This window comes from Oryzias latipes, chromosome 22 (genome assembly GCF_002234675.1).
Source record: "Oryzias latipes chromosome 22, ASM223467v1".
In the NCBI taxonomy this organism is placed as follows: domain Eukaryota; kingdom Metazoa; phylum Chordata; class Actinopteri; order Beloniformes; family Adrianichthyidae; genus Oryzias; species Oryzias latipes.
The window spans coordinates 24,633,348-24,656,864 of record NC_019880.2 but is presented as its reverse complement, the minus strand read 5'-3'; the positions used below and the strand labels follow the sequence as shown (position 1 = coordinate 24,656,864).

At 42.8% G+C, this 23,517-nt stretch overlaps 1 protein-coding gene across 1 annotated transcript; it reads left to right on the top strand.

The window, feature by feature from the left end:
• Positions 1-1,187: 1,187 nt before the first annotated feature.
• On the top strand, positions 1,188-22,426 carry LOC101156293 (transmembrane protein 87A). The gene is made up of 20 exons (XM_004082775.4): positions 1,188-1,556; positions 5,104-5,161; positions 5,566-5,663; positions 7,473-7,589; positions 7,659-7,706; positions 8,829-8,870; positions 11,670-11,796; positions 11,865-11,926; positions 12,009-12,192; positions 14,707-14,806; positions 14,878-14,971; positions 15,332-15,403; positions 15,478-15,586; positions 15,840-15,898; positions 15,968-16,071; positions 16,959-17,035; positions 17,673-17,737; positions 17,824-17,876; positions 18,170-18,200; positions 18,268-22,426. Exons 1-20 carry the CDS (start codon positions 1,446-1,448, stop codon positions 18,307-18,309), a joined length of 1,653 nt encoding a protein of 550 aa, XP_004082823.2. The 5' UTR covers positions 1,188-1,445; the 3' UTR covers positions 18,310-22,426.
• The last annotated feature ends 1,091 nt before the right edge of the window (positions 22,427-23,517 follow it).

Sequence of the window (23,517 nt, the reverse complement as noted above, 5' to 3'; positions counted from 1 at the left end):
TTTGTGAAGCTTTGTTTCAGGATTATTATAGGTTTAAAACAAAGAGATTCTGAACCTTTTGGTGACTCAAAATCAGATTATTGTCAGTGGAGCCGGCTTTCCGGGGTTCGGTGTCAGTAAAGCGGAGTTTCATATGTAAAATAAGGAGCTCAGAGACACGTTTGGGTGTAGAAAACCGCCGCAGACTTTATTCTCCTTTTCATTCACATAACCTGAAGTTCATCTGTCAATTTACGTCATGAACCTGTCATCCGAACACCAATGCGGAAGTAAACAGTGTTACATACGCCACCTCCTGCAGATGAAGCGTCCCGTTTCAGCATAAAACAACAAAGATGAATGAAAATAGTCCGTTATATTAGCATTAGAACGTTGAAAATGCCAAAAAAGTGCTCCTCCTTTGGACGGAAGCGTCACACAGACATAGAGATCTGGTCTTTGGTGGAGGAAGACAGGATTCAAGTGGACAGCTGCAGGGATACCGACGTCTTCATCGGGCTGCAGAGATCCTGCAAAACCACCCATCAATGAATAAAACTTTAATAAATCAAACAAATGAGCTTCCAGACATTCGGAACGTTATCAATACATTTAGATCACCTGTTCCACCAAGTTTAGTCGGTCTGCTCTGTTGATGCGCGTCATTCACCTGCTGCTCCGCATGCTCACTTCCACTTTAATCTCGTAAATTTACGAGTTTTTTTCTCTTAAATTTACGACTTAAAATTTTGTCAATTTATGAGTTTTTTCTCCTAAATTTACGAGTTTTTATCTCTTAAATTTACAAGATAACATAACACTGAATACTCCTGAAAGACTGGCAACATTGCGACTTTAATCTCGAAACTTTATTTCGACTTTCATCTCGACACGACGAGTTTTTTCTCGAAACTTTGTGTCGAGTTTTTTCTCGTCATGGCGACATTAATCTTGTCATGACGAGAAAAAACTCGTCACGTTGGCCAGAATTTTTTTTCCTCACCGTGGCCCTAAAACTCCGTCGTAGACCTATACCTCCAATAACTTGCAATAAATAAAATATATCATGAAAAAAAAAAGAAAAAGGTATCAGATTAAGAACAATTATTCTGACAAATAAAATGACTCAATAATAGCTGTTTATTTTTCTAAAGAAATCAATAGGATTTTGTCTTATTGGAGCCACCGGGTGCTTCCTGTTTGGAGGGCGGGTCACTCAGTCCAGTTCTCCAGTCACTGGCTCGGAACAACCAAAAACTAAAAAATATAACAACTCAATTTTATTATCATTTACAGTAAAAAGGGGTATAATCCGGATCTGATGATGAAATTACATGCCTCAAACCTACAGAACTGGTGCAATTCTTGGGTCACCCTGACGGATCTCATCGTCACGGATTTTGAGCCTGTTTGCTTGCCATAGAACAGGCCCGTTATGTCCGCGGATGCACTGACCGCTAGCACGGATGAAAATGCCAGATGCTGCGGCGCTCCTGCGGTGCTTGTTGCTGGCAGCGGTCGTTCCGGATCCCAGCGGCGCGGCAGAGGTGTCGGTGTGGAGCAGGAGCATCAACTCGGTTAGTGTCAGGGACTAAAACCGATGTTTTTGACTGTTTTTACCGCGTTTGTTCCGCGGAATCCTCCGCAGCTGTTAGCTAACCTAGCTTACTAAGCATCCGGACGGCCAATGATGGGAGTTTGTTGACGCCTTTTTATTTGAGTAGTGGTTTTGTTTTGGTTTCCCTTCACGGGATCGTTAGTAACGTGAGGAGGAGTAGGTGGTTCCGACCCAGTCTCTGTTCTCTGCTAGCAGAACTCTCACAATCTTAAGGTGAAGTAAACGCTGTCTGATGATGATCTGATGATCAAATGAAGCTGGATCTGCTCTTTTTCTGTCATTTTCTTTAAAACTATCTTTAAGACCCACTCAGATGAAAATGGTGGAGTAAACGTGTTTTTCTCGTGGCATTATTCTGATTGGAGGACATATATAAAGAAAATTAAGCTTAAAATACCATTTCCGAGCATTTCTTCATTTAAATCGTGATAATTCAAATCAGGAGCAGATCAAGAAATAAAAAGCCCTTTCAAGAAGATCTTATTTGTGACGTAACAAGCTGGGTGGGCCTCAAGCTCCCTGCTCTGCTCCATTCTGATGCATCCACCTGCAGACAAATAGACCTATGAACGTCTTTGTTTTCCTAGTCAGAGCTGGAATCTGAATCAGAACTGGACGGCTGCATAGCTCGCCATTTTTGTAGCACTGGTAATGTTCACTTTGGGGCGTGAGGGCTGTAAGCCAGTGGGAGAGCACTTCAAATGATCAACTGCTGCTCTGCAGAAACTATGTCCTAGAACAGTGGTGCCCAAACCCTGGGCCGCGGACCGGCACCGGTCGGTTGGCTACTTGGTACCGGGGCCGCAGACTGAAAAAAAAAAAAAAGCATGTTTTACACACGCAGATAATAAAGTTACAGGCACAGTGGATCCATGTTTATATGTAGAAAATACCCGTTTATGAGGGTTGTGTCGTTTTATTTTGCAGTAGTCAGACGCGGTTGAAGTTGGCGTCCAGTTTTGGGCATCCACTTTGACTTTAAGGGGAAAGCAGGGCTCCAGACTGCGACCAATTGGTCGCATTTTGCGACCAAAATTTGAGAGTGTGCGACTGAATTTTACATCCAATCGCACATGCGCGACCAGTAAATTTGCCTCCCCCACCCTACGTATTATTTTATACATCAAACGTGGAAGGGGCACGTCAATGAGCAATGAAATAATCAATGAGACGCGAGCGCACACGCACGCAGGCAGACACACACACTCGCGCGAATACTCATGAAACGCGAGCACGTACACTCTCGCGTGATGCCTGTGTGTGAGGCGGCCACTGCGTGTGAGAAGAATAGGGAAAGCCACTGTGAGTGGCTAAAATGCGTGGAGGGGATAATCGAGATAATAGAGTGCGCGTAAACATCTGTGGGAAGGAAACGGAGACAAATATCACAACCTCATCATGTGCGTCTGAGCTATGAGCAAGCGAACTATTGATTCGTTCTTCCGACCTGCGGCTAGCGTACCAGTGTCAGAGTGTACAGCAGGGATCTCGCGGCCCGCGGGCTATTTGCGGCCCCCAAGATGATATTTTGCGGTCCCCGCCTTAATATGAAGGTTTAATGTTACTGCAGCCCGCCAGTTTGTATGAAAGACACTTTTTCATCGTCGTGCACGGAGATGACCAACCAATCACAGTGGGGTAAATGACTCTTGGGGGCGTGACATTGACCGGGTTTGAAAGCAGGAAACCTGACAGCCCCCTCCCTCCCCGGACCACATTAAGGAGTTCCTTACTTTCCTTTTTAGAACGTATCTATTCGCTCGTAATTTTCTACATACATGCAGTCCGTGCTGAACTTTTCTCTGGGCCGCACAGACCCGGTGGAAGGTTTAGGTTTTGGTGACAGTTACGGCGGCGCATCAGACGGTTCCGCGGGAGATGGTCAGCTGAGGAGAATAAATGTCCCACACCTACATGCGTGACAGCTAACGGGGCTTGAACTTTAAACACGCTCGAGCAAAAACAACACTGGTTTTAGACTCACTGAAAGTACGTGGGGAAAATGCAACGATCTCGCCTGGATCGTTGGCGAGACCAGAAGGGGGGGGGGGGGGGGGGGGGGGGGGCTGTGAGATGAAGGCAAATCTGCAGCGAGACTGAAGGAGAACAGGAAGTTGGAGTTGTCCTTAACATTCAATTTAGTTTTAATATTCTTCTCCCCCTTAGTATGATCTGTGTTATTATATATTTTATGATTATTTTAATGTTTTGTGATGTATGTAGCCTTTTTTAATGAATTGGTATTTTAAATTATTTTAATTAATCACTCCACTACACAAACCATCAGGACACATGTCCCATAATGCATTGTTTTGTAGTCTGTCGGGCAGCTTTCAGTCAGTTCAGTTTCCAGCTGTGTCCGGGTAGGTTTGCCCCTTGCTCCCACCCCTTTCTCGCAATATTTTTGTGATGATTGACAGTTGATGTTGGAGCAAAAACAAAAATATATGTCACACACCAGCTGATCTGTGCAGCGTTGAGTTCACCTGGGTGATCTCAAACACGCTTATTGTGCATCTTGGCTGCACCTATTTGGTGTCACAAAGATAAATTTCCATCCGTTTTCTTTACTTATTTGTACTGTCATGACAGTGATGCTGCTGTCAGTTTACCTTCTTGTTGCATCTTCAAAAGTGCAGAATAAAATGTGACACTGAATTTTAAACAGCACATTGTAATTTCTGCATCTATTATTAAAGTATTTATTAGTAATACAGTGGAAATTAGTAGATTTGGTTAGCATGTTGATTTACGGTGTGCGCCCCTAAATTTTCTGGTTGTGCCCCTATAATTTTCCGTTAGGGGCCACTGTGCTCCTAGTGAAAAAAGTTAGTCTGGAGCCCTGGGAAAGTCTTTATCACAAAGTTTGCATTTAAACCAGCTGCAAACATTTTACAGAGGATGAAGATTAAAAAAATAAAGTGGTTCCTGATTGTGGAAACTTACAAAAGGGACATTTATGAATTTTCCTTCAGCGGAGGTGAATGAGGCATCTGTTAAGAACCATAAGCACAGAAAATGTTCCTCTGTGTCAAATATAAATACACAATGAACCAGTATTTAGGTAAAAACAAAACATGATCAATCGGTTTTGTTGCTTTTATTGAATTTTTCACAAATCACAAACAACTTCTACAAATCAACAACTTTGTTTTTTTTTGTCTTTATTTGCAAGAATTTTTTTTTAATTATCTTGTGTTTTCAGATTCTTAAAACAAACATTTTTTTTAGTTGAATTTTAATTAAAAACATTTTTTTTTCCAGAAACCAGAAGCTCAAAAAATATTAAACGGAAACTTCGGACCGGTCCGTGAAAATATTGTCTGACATCAAACCGGTCCGAGGCCCGAAAGAGGTTGAAGACCTCTGTCCTAGAAAACAAACTTTTTTGTATTTCTAATTGTGTTTAAGTTTAATTGCTCTGAGTAGCGGTATTTGTATCCTGATTACTAACGATCCAGAGAGTTGCAGAGCCTTCATGACTGACGGCTTTCTGTTGTTTTCAGACGCAGGATGCTGTTTTTCGGAAGACGCTCTATGCCAACACCACCATTTACATGCGCTGTAAGTCACACGCCATGCCCCGTCATCTGTAATGCCCCTGTCTGTTTGCTTTTGCCGTGTTTCACCGCCGGCAGCCCCTCAATCTAGCTTCACAGATGATAACACTTGTCAGACCTGCAGGGGGCGCCAGATCGGAAAATGCGTTAAGTAAATCCAGAACTCCCTCTGAGCAAATTCAGCAGTTTGTAGGTGGGAGCAGCTGACTCAGCTCTTTGATGCACTGGCATGATTTTGGTTCACAGCAGCCATAATTTTAAATTGAACACAAATCTAACAGAGAGGAGTGGAAGGAGAGGATGACTGCTGCTGCTCTGATGGACTCCAGCTCATCTTCTCTGTTCATCTACATCACCGGAATGATTTTCTACGGAAAGAAACATGGCCGTATCCCCTTCTGTCTGCAGTCCGGAATGATTCGGGCGTGTGCGACCGACGCCTGGCCTTCAACATCAGCTGGTATCTGCGCTCGTCTGCGTGCTACAACGAGGTCTTCAACACCCCGGTGAGTCCTGCTTCCGTCCGAGTGGAAACTTGACGGATGAGGATGGATCAGGAACGTCTGTCATTGTTAGCTGCTGCCTTTCTCCTCGCTGTGAAACCACCGCTGGTCTGTTCAAGAATAGTTTAAAATGTAATAAAGTACTTGTGCATTAATGTATGCAGTGCTTATGAACAGGGTTATGGTGAACTTATTTAAAAGATTCATTTTAGATGATAAAGAAGTTTTACAGTCATAATCCTAAAGGCCGTGTAAATGAAGAACTGGCAGACGCCATCAGCTGGCTGCCAAAACACGAGTGATAGAAACCTTTTTAAAAATGACTGACAGACGACTGTGATCACGCCGGGCATGTGATTGTTTTCTTGACTGTGCTAAATGTGCATTATTTTAACGCGCTTTAGCCAAAAGTGGTCACTAGAAGTGAAGGGATTCATTTAAACCAGGGTTCACCAACCTTTTTGAGACCGAGGGCTATTTCATGGGCACCAAGTGGTATGAAGGGCGCCACTAAAAACCTCCTAGCCCCCCCCCCCCCCCCCCCCCCAAAAAAAAAAAAAAAAACACAATTTGAGGACTTCCTTTTGTGTGCCCTATTTTTATTTGCTCATTTTACACACAAAAACATGCATGAATTTTCTAGACTCGTATTACAGGGGGGGGGTCAAACTCAGTTGCAGAGGGAGCCTAATTTCAAAACAGACTTTAGGTTGCAGCCGAACAAGATAAATATTTATTGAACACACTAAAGCTAAACTTTTAAACCTTTAAAACTTTAACTTAATTTTAACTTTTTAAACATAAATGTAAATAAAAACAGACAGGAATATTAATCCTCACATTAATGGATTACTCAACCACCTCAACCTATTCTCAAAATCTTTACATTACATGAATCATAAGAATGTCCAGAAATTGTGTAATTTATTTGATCTATTTAAACTTTTGTAATAGACCCTTACTTTTAGTGATTATTTTTTAAGTTATATTTGTTGACATATTTGGGTTTTCTTTGTCTACCTTTATCTCAGAATTGATATTGTTGTCATTGACAGACATGCGGTGGTTGTTTGTTGAATATTTGCTTCAATAAAAAAAAAAAGATTTTTTTTGGGTGCATTCCCTGCGGGCGCCACAAGGGGTGCTCGCGGGCGCACTGGCGCCCGCGGGCACAGGGTTGGTGACCCCTGATTTAAACAATGATTCAATTCATCTCATAGTTTGGGGTCACTGATCTGATTCATCATCCGATTGGATCGGAGTCACTGACCTGAAAATCCGTCCAGATCATCATTAGCCAAAACTTCAAGATAATAAAGTGTAAATGAAATATGTGTACAAACAAACAAACAAGTAAACATGAATTAATCCAGTCGTTGTGAAAGGAAAGGAAAAATCCCCCCCCCACCCCCACACACACACACACAAAACACCTGTGACAAAATGAGCCAAATATGTTCAACTTTAATACAATATCATAATCTTAGACATTCCTGCTGCTAGAGACTAGAAAATATTTAATAAAGGATCTTTCCCGTTGTAAGAAAAATAGCAATTAACCTATGTGCAAAGAAGAAACACAAAGTTGTGTTAATGGCTGCAGTGTCCCTGCTTTGTGCTACACATCTTTTCAAAATGAGGTTGCAGGTTTGTTACTGCAACTCTCAAGTCCTGCTCAATACTGAGGCTTACACAGGCTTTTTGATTTTGGCTAAAAACAGGATAGTCGTAATTAAAAGAGCACTGGGTCTTTTTAAGGCTATTTATTGGGGCTGTTCTCTTTTCACTGACTCTAATGTCTTGTCTCTGAAGAACAACAGAGCCATCAGCATGTTTTCTCTGGACCACATGCTGAAGGACGGCTGGAGCGGCTTCTACAGTCAGGGCTTCATGTTCTTTGAGAACTGCTCCTCGCTCTTTATGCCAAAGGTTTGTGCCTGACTCAAAGACCCGTCTTGTCTGAAATCCCTGCTGACGGTCTTCTTCATCTCTTTACAGGTTTATTTTTCCGACTTTAACCCTTATCAGCTGCTGTCCAGCCCAGAGGTGGGTCTGATCTTTGAGCATGGCTGTTGTTTGTCCCTCCAGTTTATTACGATGCAAATTCACGCAACCTTACAAAAATCCAGTAAAATGATATTCTTTCTGAATGGCCATTTATTTTTTTAGACATTTCTGAACAAACATATAATCGCATCAGGGGTGATAAATTTTAGACAAAAAAGACCAGCATTATATTCATGTTTATACGTTTACTACAGAAACGTATAAACACGTATAAACACGTATAAACGCTGATGTTTGAGTAATTTTGCTTTTGTCTAAATCAAAAATGTAACTTTGACAAAAATGTCTTATTTATTTTTTGCAGATTCAATTGTTTGTAGTTTAGTTTAAATGTATCTGTTGGACCTTAATCCTGTTTCTTATTTTTTGTTATTTGTATTTAAACTTAACTTCAGGTTTTTCAAAAGTGAATAAAGTCTGGAATAGATTTTGTCTTTAATGCAGAAATGATTAGAAAGCAGTTCTTTCTTTTATAAAGTTGACTTTAACACAAACCTGGAAGGAGAAATAAACTGTTTATCTCTGATTCCATCAGAAGCTTTACAAACTGTTACGACAGATGTTTGTTCAGCTTCATGACAGTTGACTCCTGCGCAGCAAGAAACGCCGTCACATCAACGCTATGCATCATGGGAGTTGTAGTGAGCAGCTGTGGTGCTAATGCTGGGCAGACTCACTGAGCTTCATTATTTTATTCGCCCGCGTCAAAGTCGCCGCTGGACATTTGTCCAGAAGTGTGTTCATAAACCTGCCGCTCCTGCTGCGTGTGGGCGGAGCTCCCTCCAAAAGTTTTTCTCGCCGTCCTAATATAAGACACAGAAGATATTTTTGAAGAGCACCACAAAGGTGTTGGCAGACTATTCTGTGTGAAGCCTGGGTCTCTTTTGATGAACACAGAGCTAAAATTCTGGTAACAATTAAGTAAAAATGAATAAATTCCTGCGACACACCTGACCGTCTGTGACGGCACACCTGACCGTCTCTCGTGGCACACCTGGCCGTCTCTCGCGGCACACCTGACTGTCACGGCACGCTGGTTGCTAAGCACTGCCCTAATGCAGCATTGTTTAATCATTTTTTTACATTTTTGCTTCTCTACAGAGTGACTCCTCCAACCAGACTCTGGCGTGGCCTGACAAGCCGGTAAGCAGGAATCATTACGGTCTTAAAATTCTTCCTACCAATACGTTTTGTTCTGTTGGCTATTGTTTTTAGATCGGTTCTTTGCCTAAATAAATGCCCAGCACTGTCTCTACCTGTGAGGAAACATTGTTTAAATACGTCCTAAGAGGCACAGAAATCTTAAACAGCGAGGAAAATCTGTATTTTACTAGTAAGGGAATTTGTTACTGGCTTCAGACAAAATTTCCACCAGATGCGACCATCAAGCTAAATATTGAATTCATATAAAGAAATCAGGACATGCAAGTTCACAATTAATTAAGTCAAAATATACAGAGACTAAAATAATGAAAACATGAAGATAAAATGGTAAAAGCAAGCCAGGAAATCTCCTGAAATCTGTCTGTATTGAAAGAGAAAACTGTTGTTCCCCCTTTAGCGTTTCCTTTCAGGGGTCACCACAACGGAACAGCTTCCGCTGAGTCGCACATTTGGTTTGGCAGAGATTTTAAGGCCTCATGTGGGAGAAATCCTGCCCCCTGTCGGTGCTAAAGGTTATCCGCTGCTTTAGGCCTATTTATTGGCTTCTCAATACCCAGGAGGCTCACAGGAAAGACCTCATGATGGGTAAGAGCAAAGACCTCTCACAAGCTCGTCCTAACCTTGTCGTTCAAAAACTTTCTGATGGGAATGGTTCACACTCCCAGAATCCTGAATGATCCTGTGAGCTCTGTGGAGGCTATTACCCATAAATGGAAAGATCCTCTGGTCAGCGTAAACCGGCTACGGTCAGGTTTAAGATCCCAGTTCTAAGAACAATCAGGAGAGTTTGAACCACTCGGGCAGAAAACTAAAAACAATGCACCGAACTGCCATGGCATCCATGCACTGTTGCCACCCTAAACTCCATTGCTGGGCAAGAAGCTTATTAAGGCTCAGTTAATGTTTGTGAAAAAGCATTAAAGACTATAGTATGGTCAGATGAAAGCAAACTGGCACTTTCTGGCTGTTATTCTGTTTTGGAGAAACGTGAGTGGCACTGTCAAACCACCCCAAGAACATCATACCAACACTTACTTTTGGGGGTAGGAGCATCATGGTTTGGGTCTCCTTTTCAGGAACAAGCACAGGCAGACTTCAAATCACTGAGGGCAGGATGAATAGAGAAGTGTTCAGGGACATTTGCGATAAAAATGTGCTGCCATCGTCTATCATAAAGCGAAAAAATGAAAAGAGGGGGGACATTTCAGCAAGGCAATGACCCGAAAAGCACGGTGAAAGAAACAATGAACTGGTTTAAAAAGAAAGAAAATGGTCCAGTCAATCACCTGACCTAAAGGTGGCCTATAAACTCTTTAAAGAGACCGGAAATTCATCAAAAGAGGCCCAATAAACCTTCAAGATTTAAAGATTTAAAGTTGGATCAAAGATGTTTTAAGGCTGTAAAACTCACTTTATAGACTTTTCTCTGACAGACATGAACTTTTTTACACTCTTCTCTCTTGTTTAACAAGACACAGACTCAAGTGGTTTCCTTTATTAAAGTCCTTCACACTGTGAAAACTATAGAAAACACAACAAAACAATTAACTCTTATCAGAACAATTTTTAAAAACATGCTCCGTTGGCTGTATGCTGCCAAAAAGGGAATTAGAATTGTTCTCCTTTTTTTAGTTTATTTTCTTGCTTGACGATGATCTTCCTTATCCCTTGTGCTATCTAATGGGGTCCAGATGACCCCCCCCTTCCATTGACGTGTTCTCCCTACCATGACAAAGGTGGATGAAGGTGGAAAGATTTCATGTAATCAATGGACACCAGTGAAGATCACAAATCATTGAAGAAAAAAGGTTCAAAGGACTGTTTAGTGGGTCTAGATGACCCTACTCCCAATTTTAAAGTGCCTAGGATAGAACAAGAGTTAATTCAAGAAGGGCCCAAGTCCAGAGACTTTAGTTTGCTAGTCCTCTGAAATGATAAAAGTGAGGTGCTTCATATTATAGCATTTGTAAGCTATGAACTGCTGCTAAATCTGGGTAAAGTATTAATCATTTGGTGTAGTCTCCCTTTAAGCTATGCAATTAAAATCATTTCCTGGAAAAACCAACCTCTTGGACTTGGGCCACTTTTGAACTAACTGATTCAATTAATAAATTCAAACCTAAGTGATGAACTCCAAATTATTTTAATCTGGTCGTTTTAATCAAGGCACGTTAACGTTGGGAAAAGGGTCATCTAGACCCCACAAGATAGCACAAGGGTTATGGATCTTACTTCATGATCTCTTTTTTTTCTTTTCTACTTCTCTGCTTTTCTAATTTAATTTAACTACCGCATTATCTAACAGTGACCTGTAAAACTACACATTATAAAATAACCTTAAAATCCTTCAAAAAAGACGTACTCAATTCAAAATAAAATGTGGCATCTAGAGTGTAGATTTGGCAAACGCACTTTGCACAGGAGACACAGCACAGAGCAGATTGATTGATGGCATCAACAGCCAATCAGGACACGGAAACCAGTGCTCTGTCAACAATAAAAAATCTGTGAAAGAGCGAGACTGCAAAAGGGGAACCGCGATATAACGAGGCTCCACTTAATTACATAGTGTTCAGTACTTATGTCATTTTAGTTAAAGTTGGACAAATAGTAAAAACAGTACTTATGTCATTTTACTTTATTTATTCTGACTGTCTATTCTGTCCTGATTTTTCTTGAATGAATTCAAAATTTGGCTTGACAGGCAACATCTGGTGAGAGGTTTGCGTCAGTAGGCCGCTCAGAAATCTCCGTACTGATAAAAATGCGGGTTTTTAGGATGTCAGCGCGGTTGCCAAAGCTTGGAAGGACAGCCCATACTTGTTCATCGTCAAGGTGCAGCCCATCTATCGGGGGCCAGAGGAGGAGGAAGTCGGGGCCGAGCTGCCCAACTTCGCTTTCACGAGTAAGAAACAAGTCCGAATTGTAAGCAGCACCTGGAGTGAGCTCTGACAGATGTCTGTAACTCCTCAGTGAACGTGGAGATGAGGGGTCCTCATGATTACTCCTCCCCCGCTGACTGGCCCCTCATGATGGTAAGTTTGGCCCTTTTTTTTGTTTTGTTGTGTTTTTGGATCATCATTTTGCAAGCACTGATAATGAACATGCTCCTGTCAGTTCTTCATGGTCATGTGCATCGTGTACGTGCTGTTCGGGGCTCTCTGGCTCTTCTGGTGTGTCTGTTACTGGAGGGATCTGCTGCGGGTTCAGTTTTGGATCGGGGCCGTCATCATCCTCGGCATGCTGGAGAAGGCCGTGTTCTACTCGGAATACCAGAGCATCCGCTACAGAGGAGACTACGGTGGGGTTGCTGTGCCGTCCCATGACTTCCATGATGCAAAAGTAGATGATACCAAAAACTTTTTCATTCCTTACAGGGCTCCAGACTAACTTTTTTCACTAGGAGCACTGTGGCCCCTAAATGAAAATTTTAGGGGCACAACCTGAAAATTTAGGGGCGCATACCGTAAATCAACATGCTAACCAGATCTTCTAATTTCCACTGTATTATAAATACACTAAATAAAATAAATAAAGTAAATAAATACTTTAATTATAGATGCAAAAATTACAATCTGCTTTTTCAAATTCAGTGTCAGATTTTATTCTGCACTTTTGAAGATGCAACAAGAAGGTAAACTGACAGCAGCATCGCTGTCATGACAGAAAAAAATAGTAAACAAAATACCATAAATTTAGAATAAAAAAAGTTTTTAGTAACAAGTGATTACCGTAATAACCTTTCGGTCATTTCACAGTTAAGAACAATACTTAAATGTATGTAAACATTAGGGGATGGAAATTCATGTTGGCGACACCAAATAGGTGCAGCCAAGATGCACAATAATTTGAGATCACCCAGATGGACGTAACGCTGCACAGATCACCTGGTGTGAGACATATTTTTGTTTTTGCTCTAACATCACCTGTCAATCAAAACCAAAATATCACCAGAAAGGGGCGGAAGCAAGACCCCAACCTGACCAAACACAGCTGGAAATTTAGTACTGAACTGACTGAAAGCTGCCCTACAGACTACAAAACAATGCATTATGGGACATGCGTCCTGATGGGTTTTTGTAGTTCACTGATCAATTAAAATAATTTAAAATACCAACTGATTAAAAAAAGGCTACATACATCACAAAACATTGAAATAATTATAAAAGATGTAATATCACAGATCATACTTAGGGACAACTCCAACTTCCTGTTGCAGCTTCGCCTTCATGCCCCCCCCCCCCCCCCCCCCCCCCCCGGCGCTGGTTCATCTCAAACACGTCTATCGTTGCATTTTCCACACGTGTTTTAAGTGCGTCTAAGACTAAATCGTGTTGTCGCTCACACGTGTTTATGTTCGAGCCCCGTTAGCTGTCACGCATGTAGGTGTGGGACATTTATGCTCCCCAGCTGACCATCTGTCAGCTGGGGAGCTGTCGTTACAGCCGCGCATGAGAGCCGTGGTTTGCTTCGCGAGTTTGAGACCCCTGCTGTACACTCTGGCACTGGTATACTAGCCGCAGGTCGAAAGATTGAATCAATAGTTCGCTAGCTGTTCATAGCTCAGACGCACATATCAGGTTGTGATGATTTGTCTCCGTTTCCGTCCCACAGACGTTAACGCGCACTCGATTATCTCTAGGCCCCGCCCCTCCACATATTTTAGCCACTTGCAGTGACTTTCCCTATTCTTCTCACACGCATTGGCCGCCTCAGGCATCACTCAATGACATGCGAGTGTGCGCTCGCGTGTGCTCCAGTCTCACGAGTGTGTGTGTGTCTGTCTGCGTGCGTGTGGGCTCGCGTCTCATTGATGATTTCATTGCTCATTTCATTGATCATTGACGGGCCGCTTCCACGTTTAATGAATAAAAAAATACGGAGGGTGGGGGAGGCAAATTTACTGGTCGCGCATGTGCGACTGGATGTAAAATTCAGTTGCACAGTCTCAAATTTTGGTCGCAAAATGCGAGCAAATGGTCGCAGTCTGGAGCCCTGCCTTAGTTCCTTCACTGTAGAGTCCTTGACTGTATATGAGAACTGGACTGAGTGACGTACCAAACAGGAAGTACCCGCTGACTCAAAGAAGCCAGTATCCCGTAGACTTCTATGACGATGTACACGGCTGTTACTCATTTATTCTATTGGTCAGAATATTTCAACATGTTCTTGATGATCCTCTTTTTTTCATGATATTTTTTCTAGTTATTGAAGTTATAAACTGACCAATCAGAGGCCTGCATAAAAGTATCTGCTCTCATGTCCAACGTTTGAAACGTTTGATTGACAGACTTCATGTAACTCGCTTTCAAGTGGTGGGGGGGGGGGGGGGGTCCTTCCAACAAGCTTACTCCTGATTGGTGTGGGTGGTTGCCATAGAAACGTTGATGCAGAGCAGTCCCGGCTCACTGATGTCATCTGGCTCCAACATGACGGTGCCCGAGTCACGAAGGAAATGGCGACCGGATTGACTTCATTTTGTTGGAGCAGGAAGTAAAGCATTGTCTTCACTCGCTCCAATCCTCAGAGACAGTTGATGTGTAAAAAAATAGTGACACCCCCTCGTATGTAGAGACAGCTGTGGCTGTGATGTTTAGTTGTTATGGAGTCATAAAACCCAAATACAACAAAGAAAAATAAAGATAAAAAAAGTTTTTTCAAAGATAAAAGCTTGTCCTCTAAATAAATCCACACTTGATTCTTCTGTTCTCGTCTGTTTCAAACCCTTTTGTGTGGAAAAGCAGCAGAATCGTCTTTATCATGGTATAACTGTGTGTGCGTGATTGTGTGCCTGTGTGTGTGTGTTTCTCTTCAGTTCTGGGGGCGGTGGTCTTCGCCGAGCTGCTCTCTGCCCTCAAGCGATCTCTGGCTAGAATCCTGGTCCTCATCGTCAGTCTTGGTTACGGGATCGTCAAGTACGTCGAGCCTTTGTTTGTCATGTTGGGTTTTCTTCCTACGTCTGAATTGTGTGGATGTTTGTGTGCAGGCCGCGGCTCGGCACCACAGTGCAGCACCTGGTAGCCGTCGGGCTGCTGTACCTGCTCTTCTCGTCGGTGGAAGGTGTGCTGAGAGTGACAGGCGTGAGTTCAGGTTTAAATGATGTTATGGGGGGAAAAAACACTTTTGGGGTATTCTTATCTGTTAAAGATAATAAATGACTTTTGTTTTTAAACTTTATGAACCCTTCTGACTTTTTTGGCTATAATTTTAGGATCCCCCCCCTCAGTGCCGCCCCATACTCACCTATGTGGATTCATGTGTTTGGAACTAGTCCTTAATGATCCAGAATTTCAAACGTGTTTTCGTTTTGTTAATGGTTTGTACTGAAAAAGTTACTGATGCTGCATAAAGAGGCGCTTTTGGAAGCAGAGGAGGACAAAAGCAGCGGAGGGACTCTGCAGCCTTCACCTGGTCTGAAAGTCTGAGGTCTTTCTCTGCAGGGTTTCTACGGGACGGTTGCTCTTTTGGCCAACCTCAGCCTCTCCCTCATCGACTCGTGCGTCATGTGGTGGATATCCTTTACTGCAGCCCGTCAGAGCTCTGTGCCTGTATGAATGTGTCGGCATGGGCCTTAACCAGCACGCACATTTTCATCAGCCTGTCTCAGACCACCCGCCTCCTGAAGCTGCGCCGGAACGCCGTGAAGCTCTCTCTCTACCAGCATTTCACCAACACGCTCATCTTCTCTGTCGTCGGTGAGTTCTCCTGACGTCACCCGCCAGCCAAGAGTCCAAGTTCTGCCTTCAGAGCTTTTCTCTCTTTAGATGGAAGTCTGACAATCCTGCTGATCAGAAACCGATTTAGTAGAGTGACCCCAGCCCGTGTCAGCCTGATATTTCATTATATAAACTGTGTTTTATAAACAAATGATAAATGGATTGGGTTTGTGGTTGGGGAGGGCATGGCTGTTGGTTCAAATCCCTGACGGATCTGCTTTTGTGTCCACAGCTTCCATCGTCTTCATCGTCTGGACAACGAAAGTCTTCCAGCTGGTCGACTGCCAGAGGGTCAGTTTGGTTTGTGGCGGTCTCGGGTTTGTGGCGCTCCTTTCTCCTGACGGCCTCTCCTCTGTCCAGGGTTGGAGGAACTTGTGGATCGACGACGCCTTCTGGCGCCTGCTGTTCTCCACCATTCTGCTGGTCATCATGGTGCTGCTGCGACCTTCAGCCAACAGCCAGAGGTCAGTCTGTGTTGCCACGGGAATTGAACATTGTCCACATCGGTCATTTACACACACAGCAGGGATCCTCAGGATTTAAGGCAACAAACACCCCCCCCCCCGTCTCTGTAGACATACACAGCTGAACGCCTGTAAACAAAGGGCATACTTGCACTGTTCCTCCTACATGCAGGGGGTCCTCCACCAGTCCAGTGGTTTCAAAATAAAAGCGTTTGAGTTGCATCAGAGTTGTGTTGGATGCTGGTCACTAGGGCTGCACGATATGAGGAAAACTTGCGATATGCGATATTACTGATCAATATTGCGATAACGATAAATTTGCAGTAAATAAACAAATAGAAAAATAAACAAAAACATCATTCCCATTTCATTGCAACAGTTTAAAAATTATACTCCAAATGACCCTCATCGACATGGGGGACAAACGTCAGGGTGGCTAACCCTGGTCCTCAAGAGCCTCAACCCTGTCTGTTTTCCAATTCTCCCTAGACTGCTCGATAATGATAACCAAAATAAGGTGTGTTCAGTCAATCAGGATGTGAAATCACTTGAGTCAGCCAATGAACAGCAAGCTGGTTAAGGAGAGCTGGAAAACAGGCAGGGTTGAGGCTCTTCAGGACCAGGGTTAACATAATAGGCTTCCATCTGATTGGTCAACAATGGGAAGGCGTCCATCTGATTGGTCAAAGCATAAAGGGATTTATTTGATGTGTTAAATGCTTCAAGCTGCTAGAAGATTGTTTTAACACATTTTGAGTTTGCGATTTATTGCGATATTCGCCGTCTTTTGCGATATGCATATTGCAGAGCTGGATATTGCGATAACGATAAATTTGCGGTATATTGTGCAGGCCTACTGGTCACCCAGTTGATCTGTTTCCTCTCAGGTTCTCTCATTCTCCTCTCATCGATGAAGATAACGAGGAGGAAGAAGCTAAGGAGCCCATGCTGAATGAGGCTTTTGGTAGGAGATGTGACACAAACACACACCTACAGATGGAAACACACGCTCATAAACACACACTAATAACACACAGACTGACACACTAATATACTCACACACAAACAAATAAACTCTCACATACTAATATAAACACTTAGACAATAAAATACACACACTTACACAAAATAAACTCACTTACACACTAATATACACACACACACTAATATACACACACTTACACACTAATATACACACACTCACACACTAAAACTCCCACACACTAATAAACACACAATAACATACTAATAAACATACTCATACACTAATATACACACACTCACACACAAATAGACTCGCACACACTCATATACACTAATTCTATGTCCGCACCAGGCATGTGATTTGTGTTTTAATTGTACTAAACATGCATTCTTGTAACGCACATTTACACATCAATGTACACACACTCACACAATGATGACCACACACGCTGACAGACCAATGTACTCACACTACAGAGACACACACACTAGAGCAGACTCTAATCTACTGTTGGAGCTGGAACAGGCTCCTCCCATCACAGCAGCTCTGGACGATGAAGATGCTCCGTTCTAGAACTGTGTGACCTCATGTTGAGGGAGTGTTTGTTTGGTTCCAGAGGGAATGAAGATGCGAGGCTCTAAACCCGACACTAATGGCTCCCAGAAACTGCTGAGCAAAGAGGTGAAGCACTCGTCCTCTCCTCCTCTTCCTCACATCTTCTCTCGTTTTAGTGCTCAGTCTGCTTTTAAAACCCCTCTTTCTGTCAGGATGAGGACCTGAAGTGGGTGGAGGAGAACCTTCCCATATCTGTGGCTGACGTGTAAGTATGAGGATCCAGATTTGAGGAAGCAGAGCTTCACAGAGCTCTGACGTCACAGATGGTGCAGTGATGTCTCAGTCCAAGACTAGAAAACATTCATGCATTTATTTTTGCTGTGGCTGTGTGCTCTTAATGTAGAAGAACAAGGAGTTTTATCAATCGTATGTAAAAGCACAAATATGTTTATTCCATGTACTCCACTTGTACTTCTCGTCTGCTCCTCACATGTAATGTTGTGGCTTTGTGAGACTCTGACCTGCAGCACTTTCAGAAAACCGGTCTTCTCTCCACAGAGCGCTTCCTACCATGCTGGATGAGGAAGAGGTAAAACTATTACCAGGATCTCTGTCTCATTCACACTGGTGTGCGCTCACCTCTACTTCTTTTCCAGGAAATCCTGAAAACCAAGATGGAGAGATCTAAAATGGAGTAGAAGCAGAGGACTTCAGGATGGGCCGAAAGCTCATTTGCTGAGTCATCGGTTCTGAGGGATTCATTGTCTTGGAGGATGAGTGGTGCGTCCGAAGGCCTCACCTCTGGCCTTTACTTTGTTTTGTTTGTGTTTTGCTTGGATTGTGAGCAGCGTTTCCGTGCCGAGCGTTTCTTTAGCAGACAGGATGAACCACAGCTAAGAAATGTTCAGGTTAGTGACGGTCTGTGACGGGCTGTGCGGTTCCCTGAGCGATGAAGATGAACCACATCTCCTGACATTGGATCATTGCAGCGGTGTTGCTGATGGTACTCGTCACATGTTAGTAACCCAAACCAGAGAAACCACTGATCTGTACAACACCGCCGGAAAAGTTTCAGCCCGTCCCACAAACGCATGCTCCGCCCAAACGTGACATCACAGAGAAACGGCCTCTAATGCCTTAGTCACATGCACCCGATTGGGGGTTGACCCGTGCCGGTGCTCCAGGTTTCTGGCTTGTCTGGACCCATAGGAGGGTTATAGGTAGGCGTGGCCGCATCTTAAGGGGATCAGAGTTGTGTCTTATAGTCCCCTTCAGGCCCGTGCAGCCGCCTCAAGGTCTGCCGTGAAAATGGAACGTACCATTGTCACGTGTGTGGTAAGGGTAAGATGAAGGATTGATTTGTAAGACTAATGTAAGTTACACAGACATGACATATGTGTGGTGCTGTCATACACAGTCTAGTCATTGGTAAGGTGCTCATACCGCCTCCTTACTGACCACGCGCAAATGCTGCATGCACAGGGTGTGCACAAGTTATTTAAGGGCCCAGAGGACGTCCACACAAACGACCCTGTGTCCAACTTCCTCATTTCTAACAGTCAGACTGCATCATAAAGAGCACGCTCTCCTCACATGAACAGCTCCAAGGGATCCCTGATTCAGTCTGCAGGATATAAAATCTGTACAACATCCCGGCGCCTCACCTATCTCACCATTGCTTACCCTTACGTGTCGTTAAAGTGTTCACTACGACCCGTAGAAACTGAAGTGCACAGACATTTTCTCTCTACGGGTTCGTCTACTGGTCTACAATCTTAAAATGTCACGGTGTCATCTGCGTACAGGTTTGACCATTGTTTTGCCCCGGACGGCCCGTTTCCACCCTCAAGGGCAGCTGTGACTAAGGCATAAGATTAGATTTTGCACAAAACATCAAACACTCTCTTCCAGTCTCTGTGTGCAGGGATTTAATATTTTTGTTCATTGAAGACAGTTTCGTGTTTTTTTGATCTGATCATCTTTTTAAACGGAGTTTGTTCCTGAAGTCTGTCTTCATGTGAACTCTGGTTGGCTCCATTTCATCTGCAGCCCTTAAATCCGTGGACTCATTTTTATTTACGGTACAACCATTCCTTTAATTTTTTGAGGGGAAACAGTTTCTCTTTTAGTCTTGAATGTAAAAACTCAGTTTCAAACTTTATTTTTGTGAAAGCTTTAAAAAGACAAATTCACATTTCATGAAATGGTCTCAAACTTCAAGTTCCGACAGAATTCAGGAGACGTCGCTGAACGACTGAATCTTTCTGCTGACTGAAGCTGCGTTCACACCCAACGCCATTCAAACATGCGTCGGCCACCTCTCTCCTTTGCCGCGCTGCGAGCTTAAACTCGCCACGTTCATGAGCTCGCCGCCGTGGCCGCATGTATGCGGAGCTTCAGCTAACGTTTTTAGCCTGAGCGCTGTCTGTGTTTATCTTGCCTACAGTGCATAGAAAACACGGATGATGTTGAGAGATCAGGTTCATTTATTTTGAGCAGATTAATTGCGTCTCCATGTTTGGGATCATGCAGATTCTCTCCTGCTGCTGTATCTGAAAGACGGCGGCTTCTGCGGTCTTTCCGTCTCTTTCTGACCGAGTTTACAGACTTGCATGAACCCGAGAGGGAAAAACTAAAAACCAGAATAAAATCAGGGGACCTTTTTTTATTAATGTCTCCATGAAAACAAGTAAAGTATCCTAGAGTTCAGGGTTCACGTTGAGCTCTCTGTTTGGCTGCCAGCTGGCCCCCTGGGAGATCAGTCGCTCCAGCCCCACAGGTCTTGGGACAGCCTGGCTAGGTAAGTAAGTAAGTTTTATTTATATAGCGCCTTTCACAGATAAAATCACAAAGCGCTGAACAATAAACAATTTACAACCCAGTAAAAGCAGAAAAACAATCAATTAAATATAATGTAAGCAAAACTAAATTGAAGAAAAATAAACATAAAATAAAACCAGTCAGCTAAAAGCATTTTTGAATAAAAGTGTCTTCAGTTGACTTTTAAAAGAATCGACGGTGTCGGCCACACGAAGGGACAGAGGGAGGGCATTCCAGAGTCTGGGGGCTATTCCCTGGAACGACCGGTCACTTCTGGTTTTGTACTTTGTCTTAAAAATCTTTAAAAGATTTTGATCTGAGGATCGGAGGGCACGGCTGGAAGCGTAGGGACAGAGCAAGTCTGATAAGTATTTTGGGGTCTGTCCATTTAAAGCTCTAAAGGTTAAAACTAGAATTTTAAAATCAATACGCCACTTGATTGGGAGCCAGTGCAAGGAGGATAAAATGGGAGTAATGTGTGCCCTTTTGTCTGATCCTGTTAAAAGCCTTGCAGCAGTGTTTTGAACTAACTGAAGACGGTTAAGAACAGATTTATTAAAACAAGTGAAAAGAGAATTACAATAATCTAAATGAGAAGAAATAAAAGCATGGATAACCATCTCTAAGACTGAGTTAGATAAGAACGCCCGCAATTTTGCTATGTTACGTAAATGATAAAAACAGTTTCTAATTAAAAGGCTGGAATGATGGTCCAAAGACATTGACTGGTCAAACCATACACCAAGATTTCTGATACAGGGCTGTACAGAGGAGCTCAAAGAACCAAGATGCCGGGAAATTATCGGGATTTTGTTTTCTGGGGCAACTATTAGTGTTTCTGTCTTTTCTGGGTTTAGCTGAAGACTGTTACTTGTGAGCCAAGATTTAACACAAGCAAGGCAATCTAGTAGTTCTGTAAGTTTGTGGAGTTCTGTGTCATTGAAAGAGCAGTACAGCTGAATATCATCGGCATAGAAATGGTATGACACATTTTTAAAGTTATTCAAAAGCTTTCCAAGAGGGTAGATGTACATTAAAAACAAAAGAGGTCCTAAAACAGATCCCTGGGGCACACCATGTAGGAGTGGAGCGGTATCAGAAAGCATGGCATTTATGTAGACAGAGAATGTTCTATTAGTCAAGTAGGAGGTAAACCACTTTAAAACAAACCCAGCAATACCAAACTCATTTTCTAATCTGCCCAACAGTATTTTATGATCAACAGTGTCAAATGCAGAGGATAAGTCCAAAAGAACCAAAACTGTATACTTTCCAGAGTCAGCAGCCATCTTATCCCGCCTTCGCCCAACAGTAGCCAGGACGGGTTCCAGAAACCCCGCTGCCCCAAAAGGGCCGTCACTGAAACCGTCTCGTGTCCAGGGTTGAGTCTCTGATTGGTTGCTGGTATGAGGTGACATTCCTAGATTTCAGATTTTTTTTTTTAACTCAGGCCCACCGCGGCCGCAGCCCGATTTGCATTTCTGCGAGACCTTGTCACCGCGCCTGTCACTCAAATCGAGCCACAAGACCTCAGATGGCGTCTGTACCATTGACCTAACATCGAAACAATCCGCCTGCGAACTGTGTTGGGTGTGAACGCAGCGTAAGACTGGGTCTTTTTCTTAGATCTGCACACAGAGCTGCTCTGGAACAGGGTTGCTGGTCCGGAAAAGGGTTGCTGCTTCCTCTTAATTACAGTCTAAATCCATTTCCTGAACCTGAACATTGAGCTGTAAAAAACAAACAAACAAACCCGTTGGTACGGATTCCTCACGTTAGTGTGACACGGCACCAGGTCTTTGAGGAAATTTCACATCTTAAGTTATTTGGTTGGGCTTTCATGAATCTGCATTTATTTATCTTTAAGGGAAAATTGTTGAAAATTATTTTTTTCATGGAGGAAGATTTCCTTTGATGTTGGTTTGAGTTGTCCTTTGGAATCACGATGTTGATGACTAAATATGTTCTGCCAATAAAATTTCTACAGAGCAAATACCTGTCAATGGTTTTTGTTTCCTTATTGTGGATGATCTGTTTGGATACAGAGCTGTGCAGTTCGGTATCAGCTCCATCATTTTTATGATACAGTAAATGTTAAATGAAATCATAGAATAACTAGAGAATTCTAAACACAGTCAAATGCATCCAAAGAAACTTTATTTCTTATATTCTTTTGTACAATACATACACATATTTACACGTCTGATTGCTTGTTTACTCAAATTTCTAATCAGCCAATCAGATGGCAGCAACTCTGTACATTCAGGCATGCAGACATGATCCAGACGATGAAACCGAGCATCAGTATGAGGAAGAGAGGGGATTGAAGTGACTTTGAACGTGACGTGGTTGTTGGTCCCAGACAGGCTGGTCTGAGGATTTCAGAGACTGCTGGTCTACTAGGATTTTCACCCACAACCATCTCTAGGATTTACAGAGAACGGTCCAAAAAAGAGGAAATATCCTGTGAGCAACAAGTGTGGACGGAAATGCCTTGTTGATGTCAGAGGAGAACGGCTAGACTGGTTCCAGCTGATAGAAAGACAACAGGAACTCCAAAAACCACTGGTTCTAACCGAGGTCTGCAGGAGAGCAGCTCTGAACGCACAACACTTAAGGCAGATGGGTTACAGCAGCAGAAGACCACACTGTGTGTCACCCCTGAAAGCTAAGAACAGGAATCTGAGGCTACAATTCACACAGACTCACCAAAAGTGGACAATAGAAGATTGGATTTGTTTTATTTCAAGCACTAGTTGTAGTCATTATATAAAAACTCCCACAGATTTATCAAATTCATTACAGAAATAGTTCAATAAAGTTCATAGTGTCTGTATTGATAACTGACATCTTAGGTTCTTCTATTATCAGACACGGCTGTGTTTTTTCACACACCAAACCATGTTAAGCATGAAAAGGTCATTTTTAAATAAACGTTGATTTAATTTGATTGTGCAAAACCTCAGTGCCTGTGTGGAATGACAGCGTCACTAACTCCATATTTAATGCTAAATAGAAGCTGTAAGTCCAGTGTAGTTGGGTTAAAGTAGTCATGTCTATTTAAAAAAATGTATCCACGTATGTAA